The sequence below is a fragment of the Podarcis liolepis genome (assembly GCF_965112155.1).
Source record: "Podarcis liolepis genome assembly, chromosome: 5".
Taxonomy (NCBI): domain Eukaryota; kingdom Metazoa; phylum Chordata; class Lepidosauria; order Squamata; family Lacertidae; genus Podarcis; species Podarcis liolepis.
In genome coordinates this window covers 11,662,272-11,681,821 of record NC_139556.1, presented here as the reverse complement: position 1 = coordinate 11,681,821, position 19,550 = coordinate 11,662,272, and the positions used below count along the sequence as shown (strand labels likewise).

The window sequence follows — 19,550 nt, the reverse complement described above, 5'->3', positions numbered from 1 at the left end:
CATATCTGCAGGAGAGTGGCTGTGCCTGTTAGGTGCGAACTATTGGGCCTAAAGAGGGCTGGTGTAACATAGCTGTCAACTGTCCCTTATTTGGCGGGAAAGTCCCATATCCCAGTGCCGTGTCCCGCTGCTGTCCCTTATTGATGATGTCCCTTAAATTTCCCAGGTTTCAAAGGAAGCAGCTCCTCTCCCTCCCTCCCTGCCGGCCAGGGAGGAGGGAGGCTCCAACTGTGTTGCTCACCCAATAAGGAGTCTAAGAACGACTGGGGGGTGGAGCTTGCATGTCTTGTGCCAATCAAATCGACTGCGTTGCCTGGGTACTCGCCTTTGCTCAGCGCTTCCCAGCGGAGAGGTGACGGTGGTTTTCCTTGCTGCATCCCCTTTGCCGGGTTGCTGCGCTGTGGGAACCACCGCTTGAGGCTTCGTTTGGCTGCTGGCTGGGCTTTCTGCCTTTGGCTCGGAGGGGCTCAGAGGTTGAACATACCTGTGCCCAAAAAATCCCTTATTTTGGCTGCTGATCCCTTATTTTTGAGGCTGCTGGACCCTTATTTTCAAATCTGTAAGTTGACAGCTATGTTGTGTAATCCTTGGTTCTTGCGACCCTCTCTCTAAAATATTGCCTCCAGTAGTCAAAATCTATATTTCCAGGGCTTCCCCCCCCCCCAGGGGGAACTCACAGAAACTCAGTTCCAGCACCTCTTAGGTGAGCGCTATTGCCATTCTAAGAGAACGAGGGAGGTGTTCATGGTGAGTTCCGGCACCTCTTTTTTTTCTAGAAAAATAGCACTATACATTCCCCACAGGTAGATTGTTATACGTGACCATAGATGTCAATTGTACAAAACAAACCCCTACAAAAAGATGAACTACAATACTTTTGGTCCCAACTATACGTGATCTCACCTCAATATCTGGCTCGTGATCTTCAGAACTCTCTTTGAAGTTTCCAAGCAAACGCATCGGAAATATTTTAGAAGGAGGTAGATATACAAAGATGAAAAACAAAGTTAATCCTTGGCAAAAAGCTTTTGTTAGGTTTGCTTCTTTGTTTAAAATGCAAGGTGCTTGGTGCAAACCAAGCCAAATCATAAGCATGGGACATAGAGGAGCTCTTTTGAGATATATAGAAGACCAAACTTCCCAACTTATTTCTCTTTTTAGGCGTCAGAGAGTGGTGATGAAGTACAGTCATACCTTGAAAATCGAACGGAATCCATTCCAGAAGTCCGTTCAACTTCCACAACATTCGGAAACCAACTTGCGGCTTCTGATTGGCTGCAGAAAGCTCCTGCAGCCAATCGGAAACCATGGAAGCCCCGTCGGACGTTCGGCTTCCAAAAATAGTTCGCAAACCGGAACAGTCACTTCCGGTTTTGCAGTGTTCGGGAGCCAAAACGTTCTGAGAACTAAGCTGTTCGAAAACCAAGGTACGGCTCTATACATATTTCACCAAATGTTCCTAAAATCTTAATTGACCTGCTCTTTCATATTGGGTATCGGAATTCTCATTTTGCTGCTACCGTAAGCAATCTTAAACAAGAACACCTTCTATAGTAAAGGTAAAGGGACCCCTGATCATTAGGTCAAGTTGTGGCTGACTCTGGGGTTGCAGCGCTCATCTCGCTTTATTGGCCGAGGGAGCTGGCATACAGCTTTTGGGTCATGTGGCCAGCATGACTAAGCCGCTTCTGGCGAACCAGAGCAGCGCACAGAAACGCCGTTTACCTTCCCGCTGGAGCGGTACCTATTTATCTACTTGCACTTTGATATGCTTTCAAACTGCTAGGTTGGCAGGAGCAGGGACCGAGCAACGGGAGCTCACCCTGTCGCAGGGATTCGAACCACCGACCTTCTGATCGGCAAGTCCTAGGCTCTGTGGTTGAACTCACAGCGCCACCCACGTCCCTAACACCTTCTATACCTCTCTGCAAATATGTGGGAAATTGCCTTGCTCTAAACCAATTGCCTCGGGTCTCTTGGGCTAAATTTGGCTACTGTGTGAGTTCTTTGGATCCCTGGAAGGGTGGTCTCAGCCTACAGTTCAGGGTCTTGGGTTTGACAGTGAACCCCATAACCCTTTTGAACATCAGCTGGGGAAGACTGGAAGGGATAAATCATCATAATTTACAGGAAGACTTCTGTGTGTGCAGTGTGATAGGAATTCTGAGGTCTTAGATATATGGTAATGTTCATAAGCGTACCAACCAAGCATGTACATAGATCAGCACAGGAAGACCGACCTGGAACCATTTTGATTCCTAAGACCGCCTTTTCTGTGATGTATCTGAGGGATGGACTTAGGTTACACCCCTTCTGTGATGTATGTATGATGTTTCTGGGGGTGGTCTTGATCTACAGGGTGGCAATTTCAAAAGTCTTTATAAGGCCTTGCACACCATTTTTCTGGGTTCCTCCTCTCTCCTACGGGTGAGGGGAGCACCCTGTTGCAACAGATCAATAAAGATCAGGCTTACTAGCTGCTTTGCTTCTCAATATTCTCTGGTTGGCCTCTGTTATTTTCTCCTACCAATAGGGAACCTATGTAAGGACTCTATATGGGCTCTTGGATACCCCATAAGGGAAGAAAGACAATTTTTGTTTACAACAGCACACAGTATAACTCAGAGCACTAACCAGCCCCAAACATTTAATCTGTATTATTACTGGTATTTCACAAATCTGCCCATGGGAGGAGCACAGAGAAATAGGATTGCGGCAACGGAAGCCGCCTGTTAATTAAGAGAAGAAAAAGTACAAGTTGGCATCTTGATGATTACTATGCCATGTGGGTGCTGCAAAAATGGAAACCAAACTTCAAAGCGTAAACGGCATCCAGCCCATAATAAACCACCATGTTGAAAGGTCCCACCAGCAACATGGCTGTCTACTCCGGCACACAGTAGTTTGCAGAAATCTTTCTCATTCTTGCTACCTGATGTCCATTTTTAGAACTTTCAGAACCTTCTCTGTGAAGGTGGTAAGGTAAAGGTAAAGGGGCCCCTGACCATTGGGTCCAGTCATGGCGGACTCTGGGGTTGTGGCGCTCATCTCACTTTACTGGCCGAGGGAGCCGGCATACAGCTTCCGGGTCATGTGGCCAGCATGACTAAGCCGCTTCTGGCGAAACCAGAGCAGCGCACGGAAACACCATTTACCTTCCTGCTGGAGCGCTACCTATTTATCTACTTGAACTGACGTGCTTTCGAACTGCTAGGTTGGCAGAAGCAGGGACCAAGCAACGGGAGCTCGCCCCGTGGCGGGGATTCGAACCGCCGACCTTCTGATCGGCAAGTCCTAGGCTCTGTGGTTTAACCCACAGTGCCACCCGCGTCCCATATGTGAAGGTGGTACTTGAATGGCATACGATACCTTACCACTTTATTTCTGTATCAAATAGTTCAACCTGTGTCTGATGTGATGCCTTAAAACCTTATCAGTGTGACAAGGCGTACCTTCACTGACCACTTCAGCAACATCATTTTTTTCCAATATGCTGCGAACTATTAGCTCTGTGGAACAAACACACAAACAAAGATTTTTGTGGCCTTCTGAAACTGAACCTCAAGCTACTTAAATGAAAAAAAATCCTGTCAACAATTTGCCTCCTGCCTCCCCCCGCCCCCCCCCCGCAAACTGATAGGTTGATTGCAAGCAGGAGCAAGAGTCAACACTCATTAACATCTCTACCTTAACTAACACTTGATATCTTGTAGATGAATGTGTAAAACTGACTCCATTGAAGAGCATTGTGTTTGAGGTGACATGAAGCTCTGCAGACATTCTCTCTTTGGTTGATCTGTGGTAGTTTATCCACGCACACAAAACACTGACACCAGTTATCAGGTGGCTAACATGTGAACAAGCTCTAGCAGAATGCATTCGGTTGGGTCAATATGTCACTCCAGAGTTTCCCTGAAAGATCTACCGTATTTTTCACTCTATAGGACGCACCTTTTCCCCTCCAAAAATTAAGGGGAAATGTGTGTGCGTCCTATGGAGCGAATGCAGGCTCCTTGGCTTCAGCAATAGCAACGCAAAGCCTCTGAAGCGCAGAGGGAGAGCTCCCCCCACGCTCCGGAGGCTTTGCGTTGCTTTTGCTGAAGCCTGGAGAGCGAGAGGGGTCAGTGCGCACCGACCCCTCTCGCTCTCCAGGCTTCAGGGATAGCTGCCTGAAGCCTTCAGAGTGCAGCACGAGTTCCCACAGCGCTCTGGAGGCTTCAGGTTTCATTTGCTGAAGCTGGGAGAGTCTTGCTCTCCCGGCTTCAGCAAAAGGAACCCAAAGCCTGCGGAGCACAGCGGGAACTCGCACTGAGCTCCGAAGGCTTCGGGTTCCTTTTGCTGAAGCCGGGAGAGCAAGACTCTCCTGGCTTCAGCAGAGAGGGAGAGCTACGCAGTGCCCCTTCAGCCAAGCGGGAGGAGAAATGGAAGGGGCTCTGTTTCCCCTGCCGCTTCGCTGAAGGGGTGCTGAGCAGAGAGGGGGAGATTTTTTTTTCTTGTTCTCCCTCTCTAAAACAAGGTGCGTCTTATAGAGCGAAAAATACGGTAAACGCATTACCGTTCATTAAACACCCTTCAATTGCTTCTACGGATCAGATAAGAAAAGCATCATAAGGTCGTCTAGCCAAGATACCATGGACACTTGAACCCCAATAATGTTAAGTACATCTTGCTGTTGCTAAAACTCACCCTCACTTTCTCCAACCAAAGGTCTCTCCTTGACAATCCTGCTTGCCTGCTCCACCTTCCTTCTCCCTGTGTGAGAAATACTGGTATATATCGCAATGCTGAGACAAGCAACATACAAACCCAATACATAACCAACGCAATAAAATACTGTATTCAACACGGAACGAAGGCAGCTGCTGAATACACTAACCATACCACCAGGACTTTAAAAATAAATATGATGTGTCAAAAGTCAAAGCTTCGGTGTTTGCTGGAAGCAGTGTAATCGCAGTGGCAGGCAAACCTCCATGGAAAAGAATTCCACAAATCCGCTCCACTTCCCAGTGGGGAGAAGCTGTGGCCAGCATGACTAAGCCGCTTCTGGCGAACCAGAGCAGCACATGGAAACACCGTTTACCTTCCTGCCAGAGTGGTACCTATTTATCTACTTGCACTGATGTGCTTTCGAACTGCTAGGTTGGCAGGAGCAGGGACCGAGCAACGGGAGCTCACCCCGTCACGGGGATTTGATTCACCAACCTTCTGATCAGCAAGTCCTAGGCTCTGTGGTTTAACCCACAGCGCCACCCGTGTCCCTATAAAGGCTGCTATAGAAGATGCTTTTTGAGGGTGGTGGAACAATCAAGAGGGCAACTTCTGCTGATCTTAACACCCAAGAAGGTCTGTAGAGAAAGAGGCAACCTGGGGCAAGTAAGAAATACCATACCTACACAGAAGAGCAGGGCATTCCAAAGCAATACAAAATTAGTGAAAACTGAATTTTAGACTTTGAAATTGTGCAAATTAATTTCCCCTCTCCTCATTAAGGGTTAGACATGATCTCTTAATTTTGTAGTAGTTTAAAGGAAACTATCTGATAAAAGAAATAGCATTTGAAAGATAAAACCACAGCATTTTAAATGCAACCAAATTTTGCCAAGTCAGCCCAAAGCTGGTTTTCAACGTGTACATATGCCTGCGTCATTGTTTAGAGCACACTCTCTGAAAAACAAAACTGTTTAAGGCCAGCACAGTATACTTATTATCATACTTTTTTCTTCTGAACTCATATCTGAGTAACTCCATTCTGTCTGAGTTTCCACATCTGTAACACCACATCTTCTGCAATGGGAAAAGAAAGGTTCAGTAAGAGAATTCCTGTTTTAACAAAGATACCCCATATATACTTTGATGTTATGTTGAGGGCAGGGGGAAAGAATTCTGAGCTACGTAATCCAAAGTTCTGTGCTCCAAACACACACATACACACACACACACACACACACACACACACACACACACACACAGTTTACGGTTGTGAATTTATATTGTAAACTGCTTTGAGGTATGGCTGGTTGTTGTTTTTTACAGACAAGCAGTATATAAATTTCATAAATAAAATAAATAAAATAAAACAGCATGGCAATGCTGAGTTTAGTTAACATCTGCAGTAGAGAAGGAGACCACTGTTTCTATTTGGACAGAAGGGAATTTTTCTCAATTCCCTGACGAATTGTAATTCTGCCATTTCGCACTGGAGTTTCCCTTTTAAATTCCTTTGCCCCAAAGTAGCTACCAGAAGATTAGCTGCTGAGTCCCCTGGTAGACTGAAATGCTCTCCTACGGATTTATGAATATTGCTATTTCTGACGTCAGATTTGATTCCATTGGTCGCTTTTCATAGATACTGCCCGGTTTGTCCTGTGCAGAATGTGGAACATGCAATTACATTGGAAGATGTATCAAAGGTGATTATCAAAGAACATTATCAGGCCCTGCAATAGCGTTGCCAGAGTGTATTTATGGTTTTCCTTGGAACTAGTTTTTACCTCTTCCCTCCCCTGCCCTCAACAAGGGATCATTTGCCAGTTAGGAGTGACTCACAGATGTCAATTTTCAGATGGAAGAGGGCCTGTTCTGGTGTCTTTTAGGATTCAGAATCAGAAACAATTTAGCAGGGTTCTGAGTTAAACCATATCTTAAACTACTGATTTAATAGGCTGGCTGGCTGGACCCAGAACCATTATTGGTGTTAATGAAATGTAGAGTAGAATGTACCAGATGGGTGGGGTATAAATAATAAATTATTATTATTATTATAAATTATTATAATGTTACTAACATTGTTGGCAATTCTGCTTTCATTGATGTTTGAGACTCAAGAACTGAAGATGATGGAGATCTCGTCTGGGAATCTGAAAGGAAGAGAGAAAGGGACTTCTTTTAAAATCAATGGAATAAAACAGGGGTAAAAGTTGTCTCCGTTTCATTAGCTCAGCCTTCCTCAGAGGAAAAAAAAAAGGATGTAAAATAAAGGCTTCTTTTCTCTCCTGGAGAGGGGAGAAGTGCTATGAAGGTGAAGGAATGGATTTCCCGAACCCAAAACTGACTGTGCAGGCAGATTGAAACTGTTCCAAAAATCCCTATTTTTCCTTAGCTAAAATGCTTTAACTTGAGCTCTTGAGCCAAAACCCAGCTGAATAAACAAGTGCTCAGAGCCCTCTACTTTATCAGTTTGTGATGGCAAGGATGGCCTTGACTGTACCAGCAGAACAGGGAAGACATGTCTGTGCCTTATCTTATGTCCTGACCACAAAGATGCACAGACCTAGTATGGGAACAGCGCCAGAGTGTGTTCTTGGAGTTGATGACCTCTTGCTCCAAGAGCAAGCATAGGAAACAGGAACAACCTTTTATGGTCAGAAGTACAGGAAGGAATACCCTTTTATGGTTAAGAATACCGGAGCAGGAACATCTGTGATGTCAACCTGCATGCACAAGCTGATGTGGTTGGATTGCTGGGGAAGGGGGAGAGGGTGACTGGAGGATATATATACTGCATGTAATCTCTCATTTCTTTGGACTTGATGTGGACTGACCACGCAAGTGCCTTTCTGCTGTTCCGGAGAGCAGAAATAAATAACTCTTTCTCTGAACCAACCCTCGGTGTCATTTGACTTCCTTCCTCCTGTCCGGGAGCAACGCAGACCCAATTGGTGAACTCCAATAAGGCTATAAAGGGAGATTCCCAAAGCACTGAGCATAGAACTAGCAACCCACCTTGTCCTGTAGGTCACCAGCAACAGCCGTTGAGCTGGTGGCAATTGGGAACCAACACAAGGGATTTGGGCAGCTGGTTGGAACAACTCGCCTGTCACTCACATGACATCGTAATGCCATCACGTTATTTTCAGGTGCGGCGAACCTGCTCACGTGTCAAATTTTACCTGCATGGCTGATCCAGATGAGAATCTGACCCATGGAGCCAAAAATGTTTCCCATCCCTGGGCTAGTGGGACTGGTCACATTGACTACAGATTTGACTCATCAAAACATCTACCCAGGATATTATAAATAATAATAATGCAATAAATAATTGAGACACAAGCAGCTTCAAATCCACATTAAACTCCCAGGTGGATGAACCCAGTGCCATTGCCCCGGTCCTATTCAGCTCCTGGTTCCCCAGCTGCTTTTGAGACTTTTAAAAAATAAAATAAAATACTAGATTAAATTGTAGACTTCCCATATCTCATGTAGTTGAGCAAATCTCTATTTTGCTGGCTGGCAGTAATGTATTTATTACTTCACTGGTTGCAACATTTGCCTTGGCTGCAAGTAAGTTGAGAGCTAGGCACCAAGACAAGTTTCATAAGGTGATTTTTGCATTTTTGTATGTTCGCTTTGCTGTTGTTGTTGTTGTTCAGTTTTAAATCAATTATTTGTATTTTATGCATTGTGACCAAAAAGTCTCAAATACAGTGGTGCCTCGCAAGACGAAAAGAATCCGTTCTGTGATTCTCTTCGTCTAGCGGTTTTTTCGTCTTGCGAAGCAAGCTCATTGAAGGATTAGCGGATTAGCGCTATTAGCGGCTTTTAGCGGCTTATCTGCTGATCGGATCAGCTGATAAGTGGCTTAGAAAAGGGGGGGGGGAGGAAAAAAACCCAGCAGGAACTCGCAAGACATTGCCGTCTTGCGAAGCAAGCCCATAGGAAATTCGTTTTGCGAAGCAACTCCAAAACAGAAAACTCTTTCGTCTAGCGAGTTTTCCGTCTTGCGAGGCATTCATCTTGCGGGGCACCACTGTACTCACCAGGGAATAATATACAGGTACCTTTTTTTGAGGATTGTTCAGTTTTTTCTGAGAGATATTCGCGTGCATCCTCTACATGGATAACAACAGAAGCTGCCTTTGGTTCTTTTTCATTGGACAGACTTTGCTCCTTGCTTCGGCTTGTACTAGCGTCGCTCTTATTCAGAAAGAGATTGCTCTGTGTAATGTAGGCTTCTATTGACTCTCTAGCAAGGGCAGATTTAGAAGCAGAATTCTTCTCTTGCAGTTTCTTAACATTTTCTTCAGTGAGAAGCAAGCTGGAGGAGTCGGGATCCGCTGGCTGGGATGTAGAAAGTGAAGAGGTTCTTTTTGATTCCAAACGGTCTTTACTACCAGGCCCAGGAAGCTTCTGTCCGCTTGACATATTGTCAAAACAAAAAAGGAGACTGGGCTCTGAAAGCAATAAAGGAAACAAAGGGACAATTAAATAATAAATACAGTGGTACCTCAGGTTACATATGCTTCACGTTACATACTTCGCTAACCCAGAAATAGTGCTTCAGGTTAAGAACTTTGCTTCAGGTTGAGAACAGAAATTGTGCTCCGGCGGCGCGGCAGCAGCAGGAGGCCCCACTAGCTAAAGTGGTGCTTCAGATTAAGAACAGTTTCAGGTTAAGTACGGACCTCCGGAACGAATTGAGTACTTAACCCGAGGTACCACTGTATTAATATTATTTACCTGTCCTTCACCCTGAGCTCCTGGGGCAGGTTACAACTACAGTGGTACCTCGGGTTAAGTACTTAATTCATTCAGGAGGTCCGTTCTTAACCTGAAAGGATGCCCTATTAGCTAAAGTGGTGCTTCAGGTTAAGAACAGTTTCAGGTTAAGAACGGACCTCCGGAACGAATTAAGTACTTAACCTGAGGTACCACTGTTTCGAGATTACTCTGAATCTCCTGACTTCCCCCGCCATCCCTTCCATGGGTCCTTTTGATTCTATTTTCAACTGCATATCAATACTTCTCCTATTTTTCATCTTCCTGAGTTAACTATACATTCTGTTACATTACAAGTGTATTTAAAATCCTGCTAATGTTTTGACCTGTTTACAGTGATTATAAACATTTCCCATTCTTTTTAAAATTTCTTGTCTTTTTGATTCCTGAGCTTCCCAGTTAATTTTCGCCATTTCGGCACAGCCCAGCAACTTGATTTGCCATCAATGGTTTGTTTTTCTCTTACCACTTGTGGTTTGAAATTTCTGTAGCAGCACACTTAATGGTACAAAAACATTCTCCAGTCACTATCCACTGAGATCGTTGCACTGGATCTATGCTATAAAGAAAAGTTACAGAAGTTTTTTGTTGTTGTTGTTAATAAATAAAATATATCTTTCTTACACTTATTGTGTGTGTGTGTGTGTGTGTGTGAGTGAGTGAGTGTGTGAGAGAGAGAGAGACAGACAGACAGACAGACAGAAATTCCCAGAAAGCAGGATAGTTATTTTGAATTTGTGCGGTCCAAGAGCTTGGGATTGCAAAGAAAGCAATTGGCTTCGGGCACAGAAATTGTTTAGCACTCTGTTGTGGATTTTTTATTTTATTTTTAAGCTTCTCAGTCAATTAAACAAGAAAATAAATTGTATTTGGAAACCATCAATGGGGCTGACTATGCTTGTAGGATTACAATACGTTTTGTAAGGAGAACTATATGAAATATTACAGAAAAAATCTAAGAGAGTGGATCTTAAGGACTATTAAAAGTAATAGTTAAGATAATGAAATGCAAGACTAAGAGATGAAGATAGAAAATCACTAGACGTGGTTGATGGAAGTATTAGGCATATAGCCAAAATGTTGTATATGATAAGAGGAGATGTTATGTTCTGGTTGGAAAATATTTGTTAAAGCTAATAAAAATATATTTAAAAAGAAAACCATCAATGGGGAGAGTAAATTCCAGGGAAATCGTGATCAAAGTGCAGGACTTCTGTTGCATTTACCTTACTCTTGAGGAGGCTTAGTGCCCTTTCATTCATTCTACATATCATCTCACCAGAAGTATGATCTTTGCAGCCTTCCCCAGGCACCTGTACGTCAATTAAAGCCCAGAAGAAGACATCATGAGGCAATTTCTCCCCTGGGACTTTTCTGGATCAGGAAGTGTTGTCAGCCAGGGACGCTTCAGGGTACTGGATAAACGTCCCATGGAAAGAAAAACACACGCCAACCTTGGCTACCTTGCAACAATAAGGTAAGGTCGAAACTAGAGCTGGGCACTATATTGACATATTGTCCAAAACCGGTTTGAAGTCCATATCGTGATATCGGTTTCATAATTTTTGACCTGGCAATGTATCGTGAATCGTGTGTGCGCTATGGAAAAATCACAATGTGGGGAAAACATTGTCAGCCAGCCAATGCCTCTATATAGCTCCGTCCTTATTTCAGATGTTGTGATACATCAGTATATTGCAATGTTTAAAGGGTAAAGGTCAAGGGACCCCTGACCATTAGGTCCAGTCGCGGCCAACTCTGGGGTTGCAGCGCTCATCTCGCTTTACTGGCCGAGGGAGCCGGCGTACAGCTTCCGGGTCATGTGGCCAGCATGACTAAGCCATTTCTGGCGAACCAGAGCAGCGCACGGAAACGCTGTTTACCTTCCCGCAGGGGTGATACCTATTTATCTACTTGCACTTTGAGGTGCTTTCGAACTGCTAGGTTGGCAGGAGCAGGGACTGAGCAACGGGAGCTCACCCCGTCACGGGGATTCGAACCGCCAACCTTCTGATCGGCGAGTCCTAGGCTCTGTGATTTAACCCACAGCGCCACCCGCGTCCCCTATTGCGATGTTTAGCTGATGATATATGACAATGTTGAAAGCCAGATATTGCCCAGCCCTGATCAAAATCCTACACTGATCAAAATGCTAAAGAAATTATCAAATTCCTCAAGAGCAAGGCAATAAAATGGAAACCTCTTTTAAAGAGGAAGATTTTGGTAAAGCACTAATAATAATAATAATAATAATAATAATAATAATAATAATAATACTGTATTGGCCCGAATATAAGCCCCCCCCCCATTCTGACCGTGAAAAGTTAAAGTGTGGATTACATTCGCGTCCTTACAAAAATGGGCTTTTATGATAACGCTGCTGAAACAGACAATTACATACAGTAAAACAGAAAAAAAGCTTTATTTACTGTATTTTTGGGAGCCGCCCAGAGTGGCTGGGGAAACCCAGCCAGATGGGCGGGGTACAAATAATAAATTATTATTATTATTATTATTATTATTATTATTATTATTATTATTATTATTGCTGAATTGCAAGCTTGAGGCTGTTATGCAATAAATTCTAATGTCATTCATCACTTTCCCTGTATTTTACAGTGCAGTATTGATTTTTTTATTTGCATTTACACTGCTACGAACAGGTGTTTAACCCACTTGCGGGTCCTCTCTTAGTACCTGTAGGATTTTCTTCTACATTTGCCATTTACCGGTGTGAGTGCCTGTGGAATTGTAGCAACTGAATAGCGATTTGAGATTTTAGCAATTGTACGGTAACTTTCCCGGGCTTGCGAGATCAAAGGCTTCAATTGGCTTGGAGTTACAATTCTACCAACTGCAGCAATTTTCAGCCTGTAACCCAATTTTAAGGCTGATACATCTGGGTATTGACTTTTTTCTCCCCCACCCTTGAATTTTAAAGGTGTGGCCTATATTTGGGCCAATACGGTGATGATAATGATGATGATGATAATAATAGTTTTGTTATTGTTCTTTATTAGTTAATGTACTACCCAGTCCTTTAACTTAAGGTCCAAGTGTTAAGTTGTGGGTGAACATATCAGACGACACAGCGATTCTTCAAACAGCTCTTGTTTATTCACAGGCCAGAACAGAACTGAACTGAAGGGTTCAGTCAGCCTGCTTATATAGAGCTCCAGTACAACGTAACTGTAACAACTTTCTAAAACTATCCAATCACTGAACGTCACTTTCGATCCCTTATTTGCATAACTATCTACAGTATCCCCCTGCTGGCCCAGGGTGAGAACTTCAGTACATAACACCAAGGGTGGGTTACAACATTAAAACACAATGTCACAACACAATATTAAAAACAGTTTGAAACAACTTACAGCTGTCTCATTGATCCTGCACCCCTCCGCTGAGGAACTCACAGGGGAGTTCATGAAGGGCTATTCCATTCTCAGAATTCTGTTGGGGAGGTTTAGGGAGAGAAAGAGAGAGCTGCTGGGTGAAAATTTCAAGGTCTTTTGAACTAAGGCTACAGCACACCTGCACAGACTGGCAGTGGCTGGACCTGTGAGAACCATTTAAAATATACAAGGGGAGCAGACAGCTTTGAAAGGCACCATTAGTGCACATTTTAATAATTATCCACTCAATCAACAAAACAACATAGTAAAGTTGGTTATTATAATTCCTATTTAAGATGGGGAAACTGGAGCAAGGCAACAGGGGTATCATCCCAGGTCCGAAAAACGCTCTGATGTGCTGCAATGAAGTTATTGTTGAGAAACTCTCAACTCTGAATCCGACTTTAATGAAAACCGATTTACAAAATACCGTATTTTTTGCACCATAACACTCACTTTTTTCCTCCTAGAAAGTAAGGGGAAATGTCTGTGCGTGTTATGGAGCGAATGCCTGCGGGTGGCGGGGGGGATCTGCAGTCGTGAGCAGAGGATCCATGGTTCCCCTTCCTTCCCACCTCCGTGGTTACAAAGCACGGATCCACATGGATCCTCAGGATTTTTGCATTGGGCTACTCCAAACTCACTGTCAGATCACATGTCTGTGGCCACAGCATGAACCACAAAAATCATATATCCATTATTTCGTTTAGAATATTTTTTTTCTTGTTTTCCTCCTCTAAAAACTACGTGCGTGTTATGGTCTGGTGCGTGTTATAGAGCGAAAAATACGGTACTTTACCTCCCTCCTTCAGCATTTGCTTGGTTTCTATATGTGCTTAGATGCTGCTTCAGTGTCACAATGGATCTGACACGCCCCCCCCCTTTTGTTGCATGGACCTGTCAACAGTTTGTTCCTGTAGCAGCAAGCAGCACTGGAAACCAGTTTGAAGGAAGGAAAGGTGGCGGCGACTCTCCCTTCGTGGTCCATGCTACATGTTCGGTATCTGAAAGCTTAAGAAAGACCACTTTCAGGTGAAAGTAAGTAAGTACAGCCAAATTTAGCCACACACCTCAGCCACTGCCCTCTAGACTTCTGTCTCAGCAGACGTCCTTCACAGATCTGCCAAGACTTTTTTCCCTGGAGAGCTAAACTGTCCTTTTACCTAATCTCATACATACAGCACAAGTAACCTGAGCTGTAGCCCATCTATGACTCAGTTGTAGTATTTAACTGAATCAAGGCTGAGGGTTTATTCACACTTTGCCAGACTCTTCCCAGGCAGAAGTCCACATTTTAACACTCCGTGACTGAGCATTGTTGTGGTTTTTCACCTCAGCTTTCCATGCTTAAAACCTGCTCTTTAAAGCCGATTCGGAGCAAACGTCAATTCAGATGTTTGTGGGGAAAGCCCCGGATCAAAATTAAGGGTGCTGGGACACTTTAATCTAGTCCAACCCCCTGCAATGCAGGCATCTTGGCTACAGCATCCATGACAGATAGCCACCCAACCTCTGCTTAAAAACCTCCAAGGAAGGAGAGTCCACCAGCTCCCGAGGGAGACCGTTCCACTGTCAAACAGCTCTTACTGTCAGAAGGTTTTCCCGTATGTTTAGCTGGAATCTGCTTTCTTGTAACTTGAAGCCATTGCTTTGAGTCCTGTCCTCCAAAGCAGGAGAAAACAAGCTTGCTTCCTCTTCCATGGGACAGCCCTTGGGATATGTGAAGAGGGCTCTCGTATCTCCTGTCAGTCTCCTCTTTACCAGGCTAAACATACCCAGCTCCTTCAACTCTTCCTCATAAGGCCAAAAATGAAAACATAAGATCCTCCATCACCTGTGCTGGGTGATTCCAAGCATCATTACTATTTTTATAGGAAAAGGGGTGCCGGAACCCACTGGAGAAGTGCCAGAACAGAGTTCTCGTGCGTTTCCCATTAAAAAAGCCCTGCCAATGACTTCTCAGTTCTTTGTCCACCCATTGGCAGCCAGTCACTTCTAGGAAGTTACCGTATTTTTCGCTCTATAAGATGCACCGGACCACAAGACGCACCTAGTTTTTGGAGGAGGAGAAAAAAAAATATTCTGAATCTCAGAAGCCAGAACAGCAAGAGGGATCGCTGCGCAGTGAAAGCAGCAATCCCTCTTGCTGTTCTGGCTTATGGGATAGCTGCGCAGCCTGCATGCGCTCCATAAGACGCACACACATTTCCCCTTACTTTTTAGGAGGGGAAAAGTGAGTCTTATAGAGCAAAAAATACGGTAACAAGCTTGGCAAGATGATAATTGTATGCAGGGCCTCAACATCGGGCACTCAAGAGCACAAAAGGATTTCTGGATGAGCCCTCTGGAGTTACAGTTCCCAGCAACCCTTACCAAACTACAGTGCCCAGAATCCTTTGAGGGAAAGAACTTGCTTCCAATGTGCTTTAAAGATATTGTGTGCACCCAGCCTATGCCGGACCTTTATTGAGTATTCCTTCCGATTTGTTTACTGGGTGGTTTTATAACAACAGCCTACATTCATCCCAATTTGCTTGTAGGGTGTTGACACACCTTGCTGTTTATCATCAGTTCATCCCCATCACTTTCCTGCAAAGCTACAAAAAGTCCCTCTGTATTTTTTAAAAAAGTGGATTTGTTGCACTACGGCAACAGAGTGCTTTAATCCACTTTTAATTGCGAACGTTTCGGTATGAGCTTGCTTCCTTCCTGCGAAATACTGACGGCCTGGAGGGCCCGCAGGAAGAAAGCTCAACATACAGGTCGGCTGTCTGAACAATGCTGCCTAGACTCGTGAACTGGTGTCCATTGGGGATATTTTCCATAAGGCTTTTAGCTCTGCCATCTCAATTTCAATATGGAGATATTGAAGATAGGGCTACCATATGTCCAGCTCTTCCGGGACACGTCTGGGATTCGGCCAGCAAAATGGCGTCCGGGCGGATTTCTGCTGAATCAGCAAAATGTCCGGGAAAACCTGGACGTGTGGCAAGTTGGGCTAATTTTAAAAATCAATAATAATAATAATCAGAGAAAAGCCCCATAACAAGCAGCTTCATCATACGTGTACACTGTGACAAACAAGATACGTGGCTGTGTATTTAAGTGCATGGCTGGTTTGGCCCTCAAATGATCAAGCAATGATGTTGGGAGGAAAAGATACACAAAGAGAAGAGGCTGATTAGTAGTAACTGCTTAGGTGATGTCAGAGTTGACTTCAAACTTTGCAAGAGCTTATATAAAGGCCCTTCTTCCCCAAAGTGACTTTATAAACTCCCCTGACACAAAAGATCAATAAGGATTAAAACAAACAAACAAACAAGGAATTCACAAAGAGAAAGTGAAAACATAGTTTGGATATGCTATGGTCTCTGTATTGACTTGAAAACGACTTTGTTTCATTGCTTAATTTCATGTAATTTATCGTCTTACAAATGAATGCATTGTCTTTTGATTCCCCATCTGTTGTTTCTGAAGCGCCAGTGGTAGATTTTTGTACTCCTTTCAAATAAATACTGTTTCTGAACTGCTAAGGAAATTGTTTGACTTGTCTCTCTTTGTTTCATGCAGTAATCCAGCCCTTCAGTTGTTCTTTTGAACCAATGCATGTACCGTTAGCTGCTGGATGGTAAAAATGGATTACATCCCGCCACGGGTCAAACTGAGCGATGACACCTTTATCTTCATAGACGGCAAGTGGGTGAACGAAACCTATATTCAGTCAGCACTCTCTTCCGCCACAGAAGCCCGACAGAAGCACTCAGGCAAGAAGATGCACAATGACTGGACCCTTTGGGAAGAAAACAAAGCCCTTTGGGAGGAAAACAAAGCCCTGCGAGTGGAAAACAGGGCTCTCCGGGATGAGAACAAGGCCCTGCAGTCCCTTCGGATGGAGAACAAGGGCATCCAGGTTATTTATGATGAGAGTCTCCAGCAAGTCCTCCAGAAAGAAAACCACCCTCTAGCAGCCCTTCCAATCATAGCGGGGCTCAAGGATGGTATGGGGGAGAAGGCCCTTCAGGTTTTTAGAGACGAGAAGAAAGCCCTCCAGATCTTCCGGGAAAAAAATATGGCTCTGAAGGTCTTCCCGGACGAGAAGAAACCCGCCCCATTCCTGCAGGAAAAGCAACCTGCTCAGTCATCAGCAAATGAATTTACCCCAGCCCAGGAAACCAGTAAAATTGTAGGCCAGGAAGCCAGCAACACGACTGCACCGGCCGAAGCAGCTGAAGCTGTCCAGGAAAGCCAAGGGGAGAGGAGAGTTTTGTCAGTTCAAGAAAGAAACAAAGCCTTATTGCCATTGAAGGAGAACGAGGCACTTGAAGTTGTCCAGAAACTGAACGAAACTGTTCTGTGGCTCCTAAGAGAGAACCATGCACTACTGGAAGAAAAACAGGACCTCCAGAACATCCAAGGAGGGAACAAAATGCTTTGGGAAGAGAATAAAAAACTGAAGCTCCAGCAAAAAGCCATCAAAGTTGCGATCAGTAAGATCATTGCTCAGATGGATCTTCTGCACGAGGAGCTCCACTCCTTTGACCCCATGGAGGAGTCCGAGACTGGAATGAAGAATCCCGAAAGTGCTTGAAAGTTGAGTTAGCTGCAGGGAGAGATGTTAGGGTGCATAGCAGGCAGTTCACATTTGTAAAATTCTCTCTCTCCTGCGTCATAAACCTGAATAAAGTTCTGTTGTGGATTCAGGAAAGCAGTGATGAGCTTCTAAAAAATTTTAAATGTTGTGATAGGAATTTTGAGGTCTTAGTTATATGTTAAATGTTCATAAGTGTACCAACCAAGCACGTACATAGATCAGCACAGGAAGACCGACCTGGAACCATTTTTGATTCCCAAACTGACCAAATGTTTTCCCTGCAAGGAGGGAGGGGGGGGGGTCAGGGAGCCTTCCCATTGTCTCAGGAATTGAGTAATCAGCATTTTGATGGGTGACAGACTATCAGGAAATGCAATCAGATAATGGGTGACAGAGTATCAGGAAAGGCAATCAGATAACCTGGCAAACAGGAAAAACAACATTCAGATTTCTGTTTTAGACCGCCTTTTCTGTGATGTAGGTATGATGTATCTGGGGGTGGTCTTAGGTTACACCCCTTCTGTGATGTATGTATGATGTTTCTGGGGGTGGTCTTGATCTACAGGGTGGCAATTTCAAAAGTCCACATAAGGCCTTGCGTGCCATTGTTCTAGGTTCCTCCTCCCTCCTTCATGTGGTGAGGGGAGTACCCTGTTGCAACAGATCAATAAAGATCAGGCTTACTAGCTGCTTTGCTTCTCAATATTCTCTGGTTGGCCTCTGTTATTTTCTCCTACCAATAGGGAACCTATGTAAGGACTCTATATGGGCTCTTGGATACCCCATAAGGGGAAAAGGGCAGATTTTTGTTTACATCAATGGTTATACCTTCATTTTACAAAGAGGTTTGAATAACATGTAAGGAAAGATCACAGAATCATAGAATTGTAGTGGGAAGGGACCCCAAGAATCATCTAGTCCAACCCACTGAAATGCAGGAATCCATAAATGCAACTTTCCACAGTCATCGTGGTAACAAGGATGAGGCTCAGAAAGGCTTTGCATTTTATTTTATTTTTGGAATTTTTTTGCTAAGCTTCAGATTCCTTAATCTCCACCCCCTTTGAATGTAAACTACTCATAAGCCCAGTTTGGACATGACATTAAAACTACTTGAAAGGCAATTGGAAGTAGGGGCTTAAACTAACCATAGTTGCTGTTTCATCTGAACTGAGGACTATAAGCCAAGAACAGAAACTATGTCTTGATCATAAGTTTGGTTCAATGATCTGTAGTTTAAACCAACTACAGTTTGTCCTTGTCAGGCATAACAAGATACCATGGTTAGTTTTAAGCCTAGAAGTGAATGTTTCCAGTTTCTTACTCACGGTTCGCCCAGGTTTATTCACACGATGCTAAACCTTGAGCTTTAACATTGCATCCGAACTTATTACCAGAAGAATAACAAAACAAGAGAACAAACAAACTTTTTATAAAAGAATGGAAATGTTTTATTGAATATTTACAGATAAATTGTAAACAGAAAAGAACATTGGCAGGATTATTGTAATACCCTGCAGTTTTATAAGAGTATATATTTAAAGTAGGTGAATAAAGGAGCAAATTAAGTAACGTAATTTGGATATGCAGAAGATATTAAAAGTAAATTTAAGGAACTGCAGAGAGATGGGGAAGGATGTTGTTTTGAAATGTTAAAATGATTTTACACACACACATATATAATTTATATTTAAAAAACCTATTGCATCTGAACTCTTAAGGCAGAGCTTGTTGAAGAAACAGCAGAGGACAGCAGATGCAGAGTTTGATTTTTCTTCCTCTCGTTGCCAGCAAGACCTTTCAGTCACAACCCAGGCTGAGGAAGCAGCTCCAGCTCCAAAACTTTCCATAAAATTCCTATCACAACTGGAACACCAAACCTCTCTCCCCCGCCAAAAAAAAGGAGTCAGGAAAAGAATTACACTGATACCCAGTCAGAGGCACCTTAACATTTTTGTTTTTTGTTTTTATTATTATTATTACACCACCCTATATCTGCAGGTCTCAGGATAAAAACACAATATAAAAGCGAAAAATAATCAAAATAAAACGGGCAATTCCCCACT

The 19,550-nt window shown here is 43.6% G+C and overlaps 2 protein-coding genes across 4 annotated transcripts in view; one reads left to right on the top strand and one right to left on the bottom strand.

The window, feature by feature from the left end:
- Window positions 1–13,722, bottom strand: part of ERICH6B (glutamate rich 6B) — a 35,140-nt gene extending 21,418 nt beyond the window's left edge. Inside the window, exons 1-10 of one of the 3 annotated variants that reach the window (XM_083505462.1) lie at window positions 13,693–13,722; window positions 12,873–12,951; window positions 10,725–10,811; window positions 9,965–10,057; window positions 8,760–9,173; window positions 6,788–6,860; window positions 5,717–5,787; window positions 4,687–4,752; window positions 3,453–3,509; window positions 904–935 (exon numbers count right to left, since the gene is read on the bottom strand). In XM_083505462.1, the coding sequence (XP_083361588.1) occupies window positions 904–935; window positions 3,453–3,509; window positions 4,687–4,752; window positions 5,717–5,787; window positions 6,788–6,860; window positions 8,760–9,144 (684 nt within the window). In that variant the 5' untranslated portion in view covers window positions 9,145–9,173; window positions 9,965–10,057; window positions 10,725–10,811; window positions 12,873–12,951; window positions 13,693–13,722. The remainder of the gene's footprint in view (window positions 1–903; window positions 936–3,452; window positions 3,510–4,686; window positions 4,753–5,716; window positions 5,788–6,787; window positions 6,861–8,759; window positions 9,174–9,964; window positions 10,058–10,724; window positions 10,812–12,872; window positions 12,952–13,692) is intronic. The other 2 variants (XM_083505464.1, XM_083505463.1) reach the window with 2 other exon arrangements.
- A 78-nt stretch (window positions 13,723–13,800) lies between these two features.
- CBY2 (chibby family member 2) lies at window positions 13,801–17,598 on the top strand. Its single transcript, XM_083505500.1, has 2 exons — window positions 13,801–13,931; window positions 16,464–17,598. The coding sequence occupies exon 2, from the start codon at window positions 16,519–16,521 to the stop codon at window positions 17,479–17,481; it is 963 nt and encodes a 320-aa protein (XP_083361626.1). The 5' UTR covers window positions 13,801–13,931; window positions 16,464–16,518; the 3' UTR covers window positions 17,482–17,598.
- The last annotated feature ends 1,952 nt before the right edge of the window (window positions 17,599–19,550 follow it).

Bases quoted from the DNA above. Each gene is read 5' to 3' on its own strand.
- CBY2 (XM_083505500.1), top strand. From the start codon at position 16,519: ATGGTAAAAATGGATTACATCCCGCCACGGGTCAAACTGAGCGATGAC.